This window comes from Ixodes scapularis, unplaced genomic scaffold, assembly GCF_016920785.2.
Source record: "Ixodes scapularis isolate PalLabHiFi unplaced genomic scaffold, ASM1692078v2 PGA_scaffold5__190_contigs__length_132052651, whole genome shotgun sequence".
Lineage (NCBI taxonomy): Eukaryota > Metazoa > Arthropoda > Arachnida > Ixodida > Ixodidae > Ixodes > Ixodes scapularis.
In genome coordinates this window covers 125,772,936-125,784,943 of record NW_024609880.1, presented here as the reverse complement: position 1 = coordinate 125,784,943, position 12,008 = coordinate 125,772,936, and the positions used below count along the sequence as shown (strand labels likewise).

The following is a 12,008-nucleotide window of genomic DNA, read 5'->3' as shown; positions in this document are numbered from 1 at the left end:
AGTACACAATTAAGGTTATCGGCTGGTGCCGCAACCTCATTGGTCGAGACCTGCGTTTCTTAAGCTGTCGGCGACCGTAGAACCGTTATTCGTGGCTCAAAATACAGGGTGCACATAAAAACCGCGGGCGCGTTAGAATTGGGGAAACACCGTAACTCGAATCTGCTCAAGCGAGATTTGGAAACTCAGCCCGCGTTAATATGCATTCGTGAGACGTCATGTTAATCTGTTCGTGCCTCCTCTCTGTGAGCGTGCCAGTTTAGCTTGTTTATCTCTCACTTGTGCCCTTGTGCGGTATGTGGGTGAAAACGAGGAGCGTGTAAGGTAAATTCTCATCAATCGGCACCTAGATGCATTTGAAGCTTTTGCCAAGGCACGAGATTTTTAAGGGTGGCTTTGGTCAGAGTCCTCGTTTCTCTTCGTGCGTCACCAGAATGATGCAGTGGCATCGAACTCATTTTTGATTTCGAGCGCCGAATTAGGATGCTCATATTTTTAAGCCGGGCATTCGTGTAAAACCCAGTGACAATTAAGTTGATGGAATTATATATGTTCAGTGTGTCTGTATTTTGTTACGCCTGAAGTTTGGGGCATCAATTGTGAATTTTTCTTTGCACCAGCGCATCTTGGTCAGGCAGCAAATAGCATCGGCTGGCACAGTAGCAATTGTTCTATTTTTGTAAGTTTTTGGCTCAAAGTAGCTTGTGGTGTGCTAGATGCCAACATAGGTACTGGCTGAGTAACCAATGGGTTATCTCGACAGCGGCGGCAATCTCAAAAGTGGAGACACCGCCTAGTAGCGTGGTCCCACATATCTGTGGCAATGTAGACGATGCTTAGGCTATGTCACGGGGGTCAGTTTGATAACATATCCCTCCATTGTGCCAATGATCGCCACCTTGTCTCTCTCTCTCTCGAACATAGTGGAAGACGCATATACCAGAGTAAGGGCAGAGTCCAAGAGCGTTTATTGAACATTATTTTAACGAACTACCATCTCCCATCCACCCTACCCGCACCCCTCCTTCCCCGGCAAGGTAAGAAAAGGTTCTTACCTGGCAGGAGCCAAGATAGGATAGAAGAAGCATCGGAGAGGTGACCTCAAAACACGTTCGAACACTGTCGCAGCCGCCGGACGTGTTCCTTTGCTCGTCGGTCGTGACTGCATCCGAGCGGGGGAACGGAAGAGGGAGAGAGTGAAGGGGAAGGCCCCCAAGGGAGGGACGCTTCACGAACAGGTCGGAGCTCGCGGCAAAGGAGGCCGAGCGTTTTGACCCAGATCCGTTATTGCGGCCATTGGAAAAGGGAGATCGCGGGAATCCCCACAAGCTACAATAAAGCCAGATTTCCATCCATTACTGTACAAGCGATTGCAAACCCGGTGGTGAGCTTCTCCCTATGCATATGTTTGTGCTGCGTATTCACTGTGTTCGACGTCTTGTTGTCCCCGCGCAGCCAGTAGCGCGACCTGGATGTCCCTTTTTAGGGAGTCCACCTAGACTCTGACCGTGATTAAAATCGATCTCGCCTTCTGCCCACTGGCTGATTTCTAAGCTATGGCTCCGCCCGTACCTTTTCAGGAATATGCACCCAAACATCTGGTTGGTCTGGTGAACTGCGTGGCGCACCTGAACAAGAAGGGACGGCAAGCTCTCCTCGCCCTCATCGAGGAAACCGACCGCACCAAGAAGTGATGGCAGCAGCATTTTTTATTGTTAGGAAGTAAACAATGATTCTTTCGCATCCGGCGGCGACAGTCCTGCATGAACCGGTCGTTGCTCTGGCACGGCTTCTTTGTGTGGCACAGAGCATGGCCAGTCAGTCGCTTTACAATAAGTGGCCACGTGAAACGGATGTTTGCAGCAACTCCGGATTAGTCCTAACTGATGTTGCGGGGAACCTGTTTTTTCTCTAAAGGCTGGTTCACACATTTGTGTTTGAGAGTGACTGACTGCGTTACGATCGCTTGAATGCTTACGACGAGAGAGGAGCATCATCTATCGGGCAGCGCAGTGACACATCCAGTTTGCATTCCTAAGTTTTGATGCCTCATTCTTGCACCGTGGACTCGAAAAAATTCGATGTTTTAAGTGAGCATTTCTCGTAGCTTTCATTTCGCAAATACTAAAAATCCTTGGGTCACGTTTTATGCCAATCAGATGTGTTCTGGGGCTGCCCAATGCGCCAGTGTGTTTTCTCTAAGCGATGCACCGGTCACATTCAAGCGGAAATGCGTCGACCGTATTGTTGTCATATGTTACTCTCCTTTGCTCGCGTCTTCACTGCCGCAGACTCTTCTTAATGGTGCCGCGGCGCCATTGCGGTACTATGTCACCGGAGCGAGCGCGGAGAGAACGGCTGGCTTCCGCAGCTCGCGATCGCTGTCGCCCCCACACAGACCACCATCAAGAGGCTGCCCGTGCCACGCGTACGCGGCGACCGATTATCTCGAGGTACGACAGCGTGAGGCGGAGGCACTTACATGACAACCTGAGGATCCCGAGGTGCACAAACGTGCTACGGCTCTCGCTTTTAGTTTGCGTATCGCGCGCGAAAACGGCGCCCTTTTTTTGGTGCTGTCACCGCACCTGTGGGAGACGCGTTTTAAACACCGTGCTGTTCGGCGGCAAGCGGAAGAAAAAAAGATGGAATTTCGGCCCGCAGGCATGGCCCCGCTGCGGAGACACGGCCTGGGAGGTGCGCGTCTTCGGGGTCTGCCACGCAAGGCCAACGTCCGGAAGCCCTCGCGGCACTATCGGGGCATCTAAGCTGGTTGCCCTCGTGTGCACTTGAAACCACCCCATCTCGTGCCGAATACCCTATAGACGAGTGGGTTCCACTCCCAGATACCCGGGAACATCTTGCGCACGTGAAAGGAGCGAAGCTCACCCACTTTATTTAAGCCATTCCCTCACTTAGACTGCACAACCTACATCTTGCCATGACCACGGTGCTCTGCCAAGAACCGTAGGTAAAACTATGGTGCCTGGAATGCGCCTCCGACTGGTGTGTTTACTGCGTCCAGGAAACTGGTCCCTCGATTTACCGGAGGATGTCAGAGAAGTTTCATGCGGTCGCTAGTCGCGATGCTGGCGGCATCCCAACAGCTCTAGATTATGTGGCAGACGCCTGTTCTGCTGCAGGTCGCTCTCCAGTGTGGCAGTCCACGGAAGCTTCGACAGCCAGAAGTTGAGAGGCTGCAACGACAGCGACACTTACATTTGCACGTGCTTTTCGCCAGCATTTCTACGATCAACTGCCAGGATTGTGACATGAAACAGCATGACACTCCGGCTTCTGTGACGTCATTTGTTGCCACTTTGGGACCCCTTTTGATGTATGGGCAGCATAGGACGCTAAACACATGAGTCGGAGACTTGCTCCAGGCACCATAGTAAAACCGCAGGTGCCTTTGCAATTTTTTTCAATAAGGACCTTCTGAATTACTTTCTTTCCTGATCACGGGAAAAGTAGCAATTTTGGAAGGATCCGTGCAAATGCTTTTATTTTCCCAACTATGACAATTTGCATATGGTGCAATATGACGCACCAAAATGTAACCAATTAGTTGTTCCTTGAAAAGAAACAGGTTGGTATAATCTGGAAAAAAGATTTTAAAATTTTATTTATTGACAATACAGTGTATGTGTGGAAGGTAGAAACTTCTACAGCTATGTCAAATGAAATGACAAATAAATGAAAATTTTGAATATACAAAATGCCACACACCCACAGCTATTAACATACTTGTGAAAGTTAGTCTACTCCGACAGACATTATTTTTGGTTTGTCGGAGACTTAGCCTCCGTAACAAGTGTGCTTTTTAACGATGGAATGCTTCTATTGGTGAAACACAGATAGTATACCTTACATCCCCAGCAGAATGTTTTCTTTCTCTTCTACCTTGGTTTTGTCATAGCCTTGATTGCAGTTCCATCGTATTTAGCATTTTTTGTCCACCTTGCTGGAAACATAGAATAAGCACGCCAGCTCAGGACGGCATTGGAAATAATAGTGATGCTTACCGACAACCATCTTGAAGGACGTCTATAACATAACTTAAAGTGTCCCCAGAGTTCTTGAGGACTAAAAACTATGCCATAATACAGTTCGATTTTGTAAATAATGCCATCTTTGTTACGAAGACCGATGCAAGCAGTTAGCCATTATTTGACGAGTGCAACCACCGTTCTTGGGACTATTTTTGACAGCCCACCAGCATGTGATAAAGCTCAAACCTACGTTAAAACCGAAACTACATTTCTTCGGCTATCCCCGAGCTTGTGTAACATAATTCTCCGCTCTAAATTTAATTTCTTGATGGTGCCTGGAAACCGTCGAACACCGGTGATCGATAGCCTATGGGCGTGGTTAAGGAAGAGTGAATCGGAATGCTGAAAGTGTATTTTTGCAGCGAAGTTGTTCTGGGCTCTTTCTACCAGTGGAAATGACGTCCATTGTTGTAGTTAACGATGTAGGGCGTGCATCGTCGATGTTGCAAACTCCTTCAAAAAGATCGCCTGCCATTCGCGGAAATGGAACCCGAGTCCGCTGCGTGCGAAACGGAGACATTGCCACTGAGTACGCCACGGCTTTAATAGGGAGTTACCGTAGATCGTTTTGGCCGTCCCACAACGCTCTCCGCAACCACCTACGATACCCGGAACTCGGGGGCGGATGCAGGAATTTCCTGAGGGAGGGGGGTTCAGGTGTTGGGTCAGCGTACCATTTGTTTAAGAACCCTCTCCCTCGTTTCACGCCCTAAATTTTACACAAGCAGAAATCAAGAGGGGGTTCAGGACATCCGGACCCCCCCCCCCCTCTAAGTCCGCCCCTGCCGGAACTCTGCAGTCGAGGCCATCGGCGCACAGGCGCAGTAGCGGCTTCTTCGTTGCAGAGGGGGAAACGCGGTCTACGAAAACTCCCTATTGACCCACTCTATGCTTTTGGTTGTAGTTTTTAACGCCCACTGCGTGCGCCCTGAACAAAAAAAGAAAAAAAAACAAAAGCAAGTTTAACAAGTTGTACAACTGTCAATGTCAAGAGGTCATGAAGGGAAACACGCTTTCACGCGCTCCGGAACTAAAAAGAAACAAAAGTGGTCCGGATTTGTTGTATCCTATGCCCATTGCACGCGCTCTCTGGAAAAATAGAGAAATAACCAATCATAAAATGAACAATATATGAACATTGAACAATATATATTTATTCGCCCCGAGGGGCCGTTCGGCGCCCCTTGTGCGTCGGCGTCATCTGGCGGAGCTTTCCTCGGTGAAGAGCTTGTGGTAGACGCCGCCCCGGGACATGAGTTCGTCATGCGAACCCTTCTCGACCACCTTGCCCTTCTGCATGACGAAGATGCGGTCCACGTCCCGCACGCACCACAGCCGGGCGGTGACGATCACGCACGTGCGGCCCTTGCACACCGAGCGAATGGCCTCGCGAACCACCTGCACCAAACAGACCGATATGTCACCGGTCAGTCTGGGTACGCCACCGTTGCCGCAATACATCGAGGCTAGTCCTTCTGCATGTGCCACAAGAGAATGAGACGTTTTGGGGACTGCTGCCTGCCTCCTGTTAACTAGAGTTATGGCGGCTTCACACATGCGCCGAACACTTGGTGAGGTCGGTCTGTTGATCGCATCGCTTAAAAGAACGTTATTTTCTGGCGAGAACTACCAGGCGGAGGACAAAACTGTTTGTACTAAAGCTCCTTCATGTTCTTAAATAGCGCAAGGTGCGTCGATGCAAGAGGCACGTGCAACGTGCAGTCCTTTGGAACACCACGGCGGCACAGCGCGGCACTGAGCTAGATTTCAGACGCTACGTTTTTCCCAGAAGCACGCGCGGCACGTGTCTCGAGCATTTCCACAACATTGAATGGCGCCACTTTTCCCAGGATAGGGGGGCTTTATGTTTATACGCGGTGATCGAAGAGGAAGAACTTTAATAAACCTACGGAAGAGCCGAGAATAGTGCATGTGATTATAAAGAAAGACGTCTGAAAATCTTAAACACTCTCCCCGGCAGTGCCGAGGTCGCACGTTCCTGTGGCTTCGATGACTTTGACAACGACTGTATCACGAGGTTGCGGCGACAGAGCAGATTGGTAGAGCGAGGCGGCCCGACCTTCTCGTTCTTGGCGTCGAGGCCCTCCACTGCATCGTCGATGAGCAGGATCTTGGGGTCGCGAAGGAGGGCCCTGGCCAGGCCGATGCGCCGCATCTGGCTCAGCGACAGGTACCCGCCGTCCCGTGGGATCACGGTGTCGTAGCCCTGCGGGAGCATGCGCCGCACGAACCAGTCGGGCGGCGCCATCCTTTAATTAAGCCGGGGGTCGCAACCCGCGGCCCGCGTTAGCAAGGGCAGAAAGCTCGCGCTGAAGGCCTTCTAGTCTCAGCTTGAGGGCGAACGGAGCATAGAAACAGCGTCTCATCTGAGACTGCAGGGGAAAGAAAGCAGTGACAAAGCCAGCGCACGAGCTGAGCGGGACTCAAACCTCGTCCCAAGACGCTCGCGCATCCCCAGACTTTGCAGTGTTTTCTTTCATCCTGTCTCAGCTGAGACGCTGTTTCGTAGAGTAATATGGTGTATATTATTTTATGGCTGTTCTAGCAAGCTGGCCAGAAAAGACCCCTCCCTCTGCTGCTTCCTCAAGCAGACTAAATGACCGCACGACAGTTTTCACCTCAAATAGGGTTGGAACAAAGAGTACTTCCAAATGAAGTGGCGTGGGCGTGGAAGGAGCAAACGTGAACATTCTTTCGAGCAAGCAAATCCTGTTGCTAGCTCCGGTTAGCTACGGTGACTTTGATTGAGCTCGTGAAAAAACATCGCTTTTTTGCCTATTGTGACTCATATTTCAGCCCAAAGTTTGTGCAATGAAGGTTTTCCTCTCGCCTTCCCAAAGGCACCTTTTGTTTCCTAGAGCTTCCCCCGAAAAATCCTCAGACAAAACGCGTGGTTTTACGGAAGTAAAGAATGCCACACTGAGACGCAACGCAGATCGGGAAACGACCTACGACAATAATGCAGACTTAAGTGTCAAGAAAATGACGAGTAGAAGAAAATGAGAAAGAACACACAAAACAAGGACATAAAAGAAGACATTTTTGTTTTGCTTCTTTTATATTTAACCCCGTTACGGCAAAACGTCGAGTTTTTTTTTTTTTATTTTGCTTTTGTCGTCAGTCCGTCGCTTATTGCTCTCGCGAACACTATCTGTAAGCGAACATTGATAAGCAGAGAAGAGAAAAGGAAACGAACTAAAAGCTGGATGACTTCTCAAAACCCCACAAAGCGTCCCCCAACGTTGAGTGCCTTTCTGAACGCAACCTACTTCAAGAAGGTGGGGCCACTGCCGTGCCTATTCTGTGGGTTCTCTTTGTTACCTATTCACTCATTTCCGTATCCCAAGTTCGTTTATAGCGAACTCCCGATATAGGGAATATTGATTGTAGTTAAACGATGCGTCCAAGGTGCGCGGCAGGACGTGATAATCAGCGATGTCACTATAGCTAAAGCGATTTTTTTATTTCTGTCCCAAAAATGTTTTGTAATATGTATCAGTCATATTGCCACGAGCCTTGTATGGATCAGTCATATTGCCTCAAGCAAGCGCGAATGGTTACCGCGCTTGCTCTCGCGCGGAGCCTCCGGGTTCGATTCCAGGGAGCGGACTCCTCTTTTGTTTGTTCTTTCAACTTGACATTCTCGTAGGTTCGAGAAACTTGGCGTGTGATCGAGCTACGAATGTTATACGTGTCGAACGTTCTACGCCGAATGTTCCAGAAACCCACGCGGGTACAAAAGGTGCTCCGTGTGGCGGTCCGGAGTCAGTCTCATCCCAGCGCTCGATCCTTATGTTTCTGCGACACCGATGCCTGCGACGCTAGCCTTTCTCTATTTTGTTTTGGGCACAAATTTGCCCTAATGAGCGTGTAATTTCTTCAATTATTCGCCGCCTCATCATTTGTCATTCGTGACAATATTCTGCTCCTTATAGTTGGGCTGCATAAAATAGCTGTACGATGCTTTTTTTTTCGGTTTGTGTTTTTACGTGCTAATAAACCATTCTGGGGGAAGGGGGGGGGGGAGGGGGGGAGAGGGGAGGGAGGGGTGGGGGGTAAGCCAGATTTGTGCAACTGTATAAGTGTCCTTGTCACTGACGTCGATACAAATTACGCAATGCGGAAGTGTCTTCAAAAGTAATTGAATTACATTTCTAAGTATTTGTACTCTACTCAAGATACTTTACAGTGAAAGTAACTGTGTTTTAAATACTTTATGAAGCAGGTATTTAGTAACTTAAATACATTTATCGAGTATTTTGTCCAACACTGTTCAAAAGGGCTGCCTCGTTGCGGACTTTCTAGATGGAGGGTATTGTATAAACGAAGAGCTGGATTTGGGATAGACGTCGTTCGATGTCGAGTGTGGGCCTTGTTATTTAATGGAGTATTATAATGTCAATTGTAACCCCCAGGGGAGGATCGTTATCTTGTATTTCTTATCATATAAACTATCAGTTGATAGGCAGTGCTTAGGCCTTGTCTCTTGTATCTTTTCGCTATGTTTCAAATTGGGGACTGTAATTTCGCTGCATATTTTTATTTACCGATCCGTAGAAAAGGAACTTGGCGTACATTCATCGTTTTTGTTTTGTTTGGGTCAGTTTGTCGACAACCGGAAAGCCGAAATGAACACACCGATGTGCGCAGGTCGCTCACATAGTCCCGTGCGCACAGGAGACTAGGGCGTACTACATGACGTGTTTGCAACTAGAGAGCACCTCTGGCAGCGAGACGATGAAGTCGTGGGCGTCGGCCTTCTGGGCAGCCAGGATAACCTCGTCGCGGCTGACCTCCCGGCTGTTGTCCCCGTAGCCGATGTTGTCGGCGACGCTGTAACTGTGCAGCAGCGTCTCGCTGCTCACGTAGCCCAGCTGCGCACGCATCCATGACAGCCGCATCATCTTCGTCCCGATGTGGTCGATCAACTGCGCCAACCAGACTCTGCATCGCGCCGCTGCAGGCCGCGAGAGCCCCCCGCTTATCCATCGCATACACAGATGATGACGACCAGAAGTTTAAGAATGTCGACGAGGGCATCCCCCTTTCCGGAGGAAGCCTTCACGCGCAGGAGGACACTGACCATTGTCGTGCTGACGTTTTCACTATTTTAAATGCATTTATGAGGTTAGCTCTTAGCGTTCTTGTCGCAAGTCAGATCGTAGTGCTGGAATGGTGAGGAGTCCGTAGAGTTATCGTTTTTTACCTTACACTGTGACATCGTGTGACGCCATAACGTTAAGATCCACTGTGGCGTCACGTGACGACGTCCCTTGCCGCTCATTTCAACGTTAAATTAGCTAAGTTGCGGAACTGCACAGAAACGCTGCTTGCACGAGCAGTACCTCCTCGCCTCCCGGCGTTCGACACGCCACCGTGTTTGAGGGACGGCCGCTATGGTGACTGCAGTGTATTCTGTGGAATCATGGCCCAACGGGTGATGGACTGAAGGGTTGTGGAACTCCCCCTCCGCGGGAGTTCCACAACTGAGGTGATTTAATAACGTTAGCTTATCTCGCGGCACATGTGACATCAGGTGACGCCACGACGTGATGTCATGTCACAGGAGACTGTGACGCCGCACGAAGCTTACGTGACGCTACTTGGCGTCATGTCACGTGCCACCGTGACGTCAGAAAACATAATGGCATAACATTGTGACGTCACGCGACACCATTACGTAACCAATTACGTGATGCAAGGTCAATGACCACGTGCTTCCCTAATGTTCAAATGACGTCACACAATGCTGTGACGTCAGGTACGACGTCACAGACGGCCTGCAAATGCATTTAGGTACAATGCGAAATAGCGCAAAAGAGAGTAGACAGGATCGGCGCTCACCCGAAGTAAAATAAGTCCGGCTGCCGGCAGAGCGTTTTTGGTTTTCATCAACGATACGGCACCGTGACACGTAGACTGCACCACTCTCCGCCGGAAGGTGGTGGTCTTGTACATTTTAGCACAATCCAGGCTACCACTACGTCACTGCCTAGTGGAAAAACTGCAACATTACGCCGCTAAGTCGAGTAAACGTCGTTTATTTTGGTTTAACAAGCTTTACCCTCGCAAATTTACATTTCACTTGATTGGACGATTTTTTTATGTATTTCTGTTCGCCTAAGATTTCACATATTTCGAGTGTTTCTTTTTTTTTCTTCTTTTTTTTACTTATGATTGCTGGAATATGCGTTCAGTCGTCGAAGTAATTATGCATAAGTGTGTTTTCAACTGAACTCGAACACGGTTTTAGGATCAAATTTTTAATTTTGATAAAAAAAAAATGTTTTGGTAGCATTCTTGAAATAAAAGACAGCGTAAACGGCAAGCTTGGCGGATTTTTTCGTATTTAAGTAATTGGCCGTTGGAGCAGCCGAGGCGAAAACTGACGTTTCTTCAGCTTGTCAGAGATGGCATCGTTAACCACTCGCTATTTTGTCTCTTATCAAACTATTGCACTAGGCCTCTTTGGTGACAATTTCGAAATAGTTCAATATTGTATGTAGTAAAATAATACATGAGATACATACATTTCAATTAACCAATGAAAAAAAATCTTGCGAATTCGGGATCGATTTTCTAAAATAAACATTTTTAATTTCCTTCATTTTTCAACAATAGTGGGGTATGGCAGTGGTTTATTATAACATGTAAATAAAAAACGTATATTGTTTGCATGTCCGCAATTAAAGCTTTAATCTAATAAAATGTTCGTTGTGAAGGCGCCTTCCCATAGGTGCTGTTATGGCCAATATTGTGGCATGGATATGATTACTGACCTGATATTAATACTCCCTTTAACACGTAGCGTATAAATAAGTGGAATTGTGCACAATGCTGAGTAAAAATGCGGTATTTGTAAATTTGCTCGCGCTTCATCTAAACTCCCTGCGTAATTCGTGACGCATTTCCTCCGAAGTCGACACCACTTCTCCCCAGTCTTTCATTTCCTGCTTTGAGTTACAGCTGGTATATAAGTTAAACAGCCACCTAAGGGATCACGCCATGAAACCTGCGCCTGTCTGCCGTCCGTGTATCCAGTGGGCTTCAAAGGGGTCTTCGGGAAATGGCAAACACGGATTATCGCGAAACCGGCAAGCGTGCGCCGATTACTCAAGAAGGCATATGTCAATCGCTTATTACGGTTGCCGTTTCCGTAAAGTTTCAGAGCTTACCCTCAGTTTCCTTAAGCAAGTTCTACCGGCCGAGGACGCCGAGCACGTAAACCCCAATGATGTCGTGTGCAAGAACTGCTACACGATGTTCTGCAGTCAGATCGTAGGACATCAGCGAGGGCAGAAAGCATCGTCATTGAGCTCATTGTCACCATCCCTGGCGCCAGCAGACACACCAGCGCCCTTTTCGTCTACCTTCTTGTTCTTGTCTGTGTCCTTGCGCTGTTTTAATTTTTAATCATGAAATACCAAATAGCCCGAACTTCTACGTTAGACACATTATTCGTTGACGAGGAAAACCTGGTTCAAGGGACGGCGGAAGCAATCGACTCTGTCGAAGTAAGTCCGACATCGCTGAAACTGCCTTCTAGCGTAAGTCCGCGCAGACGCGCCGGCTATGTTAAACGGCAACGATCCGAATTGACCAAGGAGTTCCAGAAGATAATTGGTCGTAAACTGAGCCATGTGCATACAGAGCACTTGTAGATCTTGACAATTAAGGGTCATGTCCCTCACGCGCAGAGTGGGTCAGCGATTTGCGTGTGACCTCTTTCAAAAGCACGTCGCAAATAGAACGCTACCGCCTGTTAACATTGTTGCCCTCCGATCTCAAAAATAAATAAAGTTTGAAAGCACTGCCTGGGGGGGGGGGGGGGGGGGGGGGGGGGGGGGGGGGGGAGAGGGAGGGGGGAGCAACAAAGCACGCTTGACAGATCAAGAAAACTCGGAAGGAAAATAGAGACCTGGGCGTCGATGACCC

General features: G+C 48.6%; 2 protein-coding genes across 3 annotated transcripts in view; one reads left to right on the top strand and one right to left on the bottom strand.

The window, feature by feature from the left end:
• LOC8050425 (syndetin) overlaps positions 1–1,747 on the top strand; it is a 31,712-nt gene extending 29,965 nt beyond the window's left edge. For both annotated transcript variants that reach the window (XM_029990962.4, XM_029990963.4), the window contains exon 26: positions 1,581–1,747. In XM_029990962.4, the coding sequence (XP_029846822.3) occupies positions 1,581–1,694 (114 nt within the window). In that variant the 3' untranslated portion in view covers positions 1,695–1,747. The remainder of the gene's footprint in view (positions 1–1,580) is intronic.
• Positions 1,748–5,184: 3,437 nt separating this feature from the next.
• Positions 5,185–12,008, bottom strand: part of LOC8050426 (ATP-dependent translocase ABCB1) — a 41,619-nt gene continuing 34,795 nt past the window's right edge. Inside the window, exons 22-24 of the mRNA XM_042294333.1 lie at positions 8,795–9,001; positions 6,133–6,279; positions 5,185–5,450 (exon numbers count right to left, since the gene is read on the bottom strand). Of these exons, the coding sequence (XP_042150267.1) occupies positions 5,250–5,450; positions 6,133–6,279; positions 8,795–9,001 (555 nt within the window). The 3' untranslated portion in view covers positions 5,185–5,249. The remainder of the gene's footprint in view (positions 5,451–6,132; positions 6,280–8,794; positions 9,002–12,008) is intronic.